Source organism: Prionailurus bengalensis, chromosome B3, assembly GCF_016509475.1.
Source record: "Prionailurus bengalensis isolate Pbe53 chromosome B3, Fcat_Pben_1.1_paternal_pri, whole genome shotgun sequence".
NCBI classification, from domain to species: Eukaryota; Metazoa; Chordata; class Mammalia; order Carnivora; family Felidae; genus Prionailurus; species Prionailurus bengalensis.
The window spans coordinates 17,306,508-17,312,082 of record NC_057355.1 but is presented as its reverse complement, the minus strand read 5'-3'; the positions used below and the strand labels follow the sequence as shown (position 1 = coordinate 17,312,082).

The 5,575-nt window shown below is 53.2% G+C and overlaps 1 protein-coding gene across 1 annotated transcript; it reads right to left on the bottom strand.

Annotated features, from left to right (window-relative positions):
• Nucleotides 1-3,212: 3,212 nt before the first annotated feature.
• On the bottom strand, nucleotides 3,213-5,213 carry PGPEP1L (pyroglutamyl-peptidase I like). Its single transcript, XM_043554779.1, is given in 4 exon segments — nucleotides 3,213-3,849; nucleotides 3,851-3,943; nucleotides 4,705-4,826; nucleotides 4,829-5,213. Coding segments are annotated over 4 exon segments (660 nt in total). The 5' UTR covers nucleotides 5,156-5,213; the 3' UTR covers nucleotides 3,213-3,731.
• Between the last annotated feature and the right edge of the window lie 362 nt (nucleotides 5,214-5,575).

The window sequence follows — 5,575 nt, the reverse complement described above, 5'->3', positions numbered from 1 at the left end:
TTTTTGGTCTCTGATTTTGTTCCCCTCCCTTTCTGGAAGAGTCCCCACGCTTCTGAGGCAGGGGAGCTGAGCTACGTGTGGCATGTGTGTGTTCACACATGTCGCTTGGAGGTGTTCTGCGTGAAGGCTTTGCTTTATTTCTGACAGCTGAGTCTTTGCAGCATGCAAATTGCTGAAGACGGAAGCTCTTCTCCCTCCCTCCATTAAATCAGCTAGCAGAAAATTTGAATACATAAGATAGAGAAATCTGTACTTCGTTTTTGACTGATCCGTAGACTTTTCCTGTACCTTCCACTGACAAAAGTTAGGCCGAGCCAGGTTTGCCCTCGGGTGACTCTGGGACGAAGGACTCCAACTTCGCATTTCCCTGTCCTTGTTGGTACCTCTTGGCCAGCATACCTTGTCAGGAGGCATGTGAGACCCAAGCAGGCCCACACGGGGATGTGGCCCCCTGGCGGTGTTCAAAATGTTACTTTCTAGCTGATGACCTTGGCCTGTCCCGGGGCCTCTACAATCTGGGCTTCCTCCCCCCGACCCCAGTGTGGGGGGGGGGGGGGGGAGGATGGCTATAAGAAATGTGAATATATGTTCAAAGGCAACAAGCTCTAAGTGTTCTGGAATCAGACCAGAAATGCATAGGCACATCAGGCAAGCTGAGCATTTCACGAAACTTCGATCGTAAGAAACTACACTCCAGGAACAAGGTCAGACACCGTGTAAAGGGCAGGGTAGCAAGGTGCGGGCAGCAGAGGTCAAAGGCCACGGTTATTTCAGATCCGATGAGTCGCACAAATACTTGGACCTAAAAACAAAAGGCCTTTCTCAAAGAGAGGGCTGTCTGAAGCTCTTGGTGTGCCCCAGGGTTTCTGCTCACCCCTGGCACTCGGACCGTCAGTAGCCCGATGAGTACAGGCGGACGCACTTCCGAGGCACGGGCGGGGGTGTGGGCTGCCGTGGGGACACAAGACCCAGGCGCGGTGCTCCCAAGATCCCCGGCCGATCAGGGTCGCGCTCCCAGCTTGTGGCGGCGCCTTCCGCGCCCGTCCTCAGCCGGAAGCGGCAGCAGTGTCTTCTCAGGGTGAAGGTGCTGCGTCTTTACAAACGTTAGAGCCTCTCCCCACCGCGCCACTTCTTAAAGAGCACAGATCCCGCGGGGCTATTTCTGTACTTCCCCGGCGGGTCCGTCACAAGCCCAGATTCTGCAAGGGGGGGGGGGGGGGGGAGGGGGAGGGGGGAGGGGAGGGGGGCGCTCACACATCCGTTCTCTCACCAGATATTCACGACTCTGCAAAGGAAGGACTTTACTCTTCTTCGGATGAGCAAAGATACAGACGTGCCGGAGACCCGGCCCCCCCCCCCCCCCAGCTATTAAGTGACCAACCCAGGGTTCAACCTGTTTAAGCTGGGTCAGCTCTCGGACTCAGAACCGCCAGGTAACAGCCCCAAGTAAACAGGCCCCAGGATGTACCGACAGGGGGATGTGAGTGGGCCCTCTGGGATTCTCCCTGAGGAACATCAGAGGTCACACAGGGGGAGATGATGGGGACGGTCATCAAGAGAGAGCTCTGGGCCTTCCAACTGGCTGACATCTAAAAGTTTATAAAACATGCATCGCCTGGTGCCAAGCAGTCTGAAATGACCCTGAGGCTGGGTCCCGAGGCCCCCTGCTTGCCTGGGCCTGAGACAGAAGCTACAGGGGGTGGAGGGTGGGCACGGGGCTCTGGGTAGCAGGTGTTTGCCTACAAATACAGAAGGCTCTTCACTTTAGCAACCAGTGCAGCCGGACCCACGCATGTGCATGCTGGCTGTACCATCCTGCTTGGCTGCCTTTGATCTGCTACAATGTGACTCTGAACTGGTTTATGTCAAACATCCGAGTGTCATTTACAAAAGGGGTCCTGTAAAGTCTGTTCCAAAGGCACAAGTGTGCTAGAGAGCTAATGATCAAACAAGCAAGGCCCGCCCAGTTCCTCTGTTATTAAGCTGCAAATGCTTTTTCTTATGGTGAAGGAATCTGGATACTAAGTGAATAATGCTTTTTTTTTTAAGGTAATTAAATGAAAGTGATAGGGAGCACAACAAGGAACAAGAAATTTCCCAGACCTTAGCCACCTTCAACCCCTTCCTCCAAAAAAACAATGTATCTCGTTGGATATCTGCCCCTAGCAAACACAAGATAAAACCTTGCTTTGAGCAGCTTGGCACAAGACCCAGTGCCAAGTGTTTGCCCAAAGGCAACATGATAGCTGAGAAGGGGAGATTCTGCTTCTAAAAAGTAAGTATAACACCCATTGTGGCAGAGAAGCCAAACCTAGCTATTCTCCTTTAAGACCAGACACTAAAGGGGCGCCTGGGTGGCTCAGTCAGTTAAGAATCCGACTTTGGCTCAGGTCTTGATCTCACGGTGAGTTCAAGCCCTGCGTCAGGCTCTGTGCTGACAGCTCAGAGCTTGGAGCCTCCTTCGGATTCTGTGCCTCCCTATCTCTCTGCCCCCGCCCTGCTCACACTCTGTCTCTGGCTCTCAAAAAGTGAATAAACGTTAAAAAGAAAAAATTTAGGGGCGCCGGGGTGGCGCAGTCGGTTAGGCGTCCGACTTCAGCCAGGTCACGATCTCGCGGTCCGGGAGTTCGAGCCCCGTGTCAGGCTCTGGGCTGATGGCTCAGAGCCTGGAGCCTGTTTCCGATTCTGTGTCTCCCTCTCTCTCTGCCCCTCCCCCGTTCATGCTCTGTCTCTCTCTGTCCCAAAAATAAATAAACGTTGAAAAAAAATTTTTTTTTAAAAAGAAAAAATTTAGGGGCGCCTGAGTGGCTCAGTTGGTTCGGCTCAGGTCATGATCTCGTGGTCTGTGAGTTTGAGCCCTACGTTGGGCTCTGTGCTGACAGCTCAGAGCCTGGAGCCTGTTTTTGATTCTGTGTGTCCCTCTCTCTCTGCCCCTCCCCTGCTCATGCTCTCTCTGTCAAAAATAAACATTTAAAAAAAAATTTAAGGGGTACCTGGGTGGCTCAGTAGGTTAAGCATCCGACTTCAGCTCAGGTCATGATCTCGCAGTCCATGAGTTCGCGCCCCACATGGGGCTCTGTGCTGACAGTTCAGAGCCTAGAGCCTGCTTCAGATTCTGTGTCTCCCTCTCTCTGCCCCTCCTCTGTTCGTGCTCTCTCTCTCTCTCTCAAAAATAAATAAACATTAAAAGAAAAAAATTTTTCATGGCTAAAGGGTATTTTATCCTGTGCATGAAAACACAATTTTTTTTTAAAGACATTAGAAAAAGAAAAACCAAACACTAGAGACCCAGTGGCTCAGAAGCTGCACCCAGCACCTGGAGGCATGAGCTGGGCGGCCAGGAACGGGGTACCCAGCGGCAGCTACACCTGTGTTTCCCCACGGCCAGCTGGTCACAGATCACCCCGTCACACGCAGCTCTGCCAAACAGGTCTGCGGTTTTAGCAATCCGGGCAGGATCACACAGGCCCGCTGCACAGTCTTTTTAAGAGGGAAAAAAAAAAATTACTAGGATTTCATTTTATTGTCATGAAAACCATAACTGAAGCTAGTTAATCCCTTGTGAAATGTCTGCCTTTCAGAGTGTTCTTCTTTCTTCTGACAATAAAATAACGCTTTGTGATTTCGTTGGGCTAATTTAGAGCTTTTTCCCTCTGTGTAAACTGTTTTACAAGCCATTTTTAAAAAGTCTCTCAAAGCACAGTTGAACTCTGCACACGGGATTGAAACATTTAATTTTCTCTAAAGGAGCAGTCCCCCCATCGGTTCCCCGGGGCTGGAATCACCGAGGTTGAGTTTTCTGCAAACCAGGCTTTGAGCTCGGGCTTTCTCATCTCGTCCAGCACGTCCTGGGAGCCAACAGGATAATGGAAGCACGCGGACGAGGGCCGTGCGCCCATTCCCATGATGCAAAGACAGGTAGCAGGTGTAATCACAGACGTATCTGCAACTACACAAAGTGCCACCATACCCCTGGCGCGGGCCTCTTACCCCAGGGCAACGTAAGCAAAAGGGCCTCCGCAGCACCCCCAAAGCCTGAGGGGGGGTAAGCTGCCACCCAGGAAGACTTCTGTTTTGTTCTTCTGCCTCAGAAAGCGCACGTGGCTGGAGTGAGCCAGGAAGAGACTGACTCTTGGTCTCACCGTCCCACGACCATCAAGTGGCCAGGCCCGGGAAGGGACCAGATTTTCAAAGCGACTAGTCCCAAACCCCTTTTCCCCTAGGAACCCCTCTCTTTCGTGTCTGCACTGAGTCACTTCTTCATTCATTCTCTTGTGGGCTGGGGGGGGGGGGGGGGGCGGGGAACTATCCACTGCGGGTCAGAGTTCGCAGGAACAAGGTAAATCAACCTGTGTGTGGGGCTGAATCAGAATAGTTAACTCACAACTCGGGCCGCAAGAAATAAGAACAAAGCATCCACAGACTTTAGTGGCTCTCGAAACACGCCTTCCCATCTCTTCTCTAGCAAGGCACCAAAGGCCCGGATGGAGGGGGGGGGGGGGTTGGAACCGAGACCCCAGAGGGTGGAGGGGAGGGGGGGGGGTGGCGAGATGACCACGCACTGGTCTGCACCGCGTGAGCAAGTGGCCGCTGCACGGCACAGGATGGCCTCCCGGTGGGGAAGGGGGACGACCCGGGAGGGGGGCTGGTCGTACGGCCGCGCGTCCTCCCCACCCGCCCGGGGAACGACCCCGCCGCGCGCACCTGCCTGCATAGCGAGAGTAGACCACCTGCGCGCCCTCCACCGCCACCAGCTTGCTGAGCGCCCTCGTGCTGACCCCGGACGCGATCACTTCCGGGCCATCCGGAAGGCCCTCGCCGCGAGCGCGGGCCTGAAGCTCCGGATGTCGGCATCCCAGGAACCTCGGTTCTTGGCGCGCTGTTCCAGAACGATGGCTTTGGCGGAGGCGTCCAGCTCTATGTGCACGACAAGCTGCAGAAGCACAAGGGAGGGCCGAGAGCATAGGGAAACCGAGGCCTGCTCTGCCTTCCCGGATGTAGCTGAAGGGCCAAGCCGAGGGAGAACCAGCCCCGGGCCCAAAGCAGCTCCAACGCCACATCTGGCCGGCACAACCTCCGGGATTCCCCGCCGACCGCCCCTCATGAATGTGCTGGAATGAAAAACAGCCGGATAGAAACCCATGCGGCATTTCATTTAACTGCTTTTATATGTCCAAATATTCTGGCAGGAAAACGTATTCCCTTCTTTGCCCCCCGGCAGGTGGGTAAGGCTCGCACAGGAGAAGCTTCCCATTTCTGGAGACTCTTCCAGCTCTTTTATGAAACCCTAATAAAGGAAGTTAGTAACAATGCACTAAAATATTGTCAGGGTTTTTTGAGCTGATTATTTTTCCTCTTTGAAAAAATAGCTGCAGAGCATTTTATCCACACACCTGAGCCTTAACGGCTTGGTGCTGCACGTTTTGTTGATCTCATCATCGGAGCTTCCTGTTTTGTGGACGTTTGTACAGTTTTGTCCATTTTGGGGACAGTTTTTCATATAACTCTATTCGGATTAAAAAAAAAAAAAGGCTGGGCGTCATGAAGATGAGACCTCCCTCTGCCTCTCTTCCAG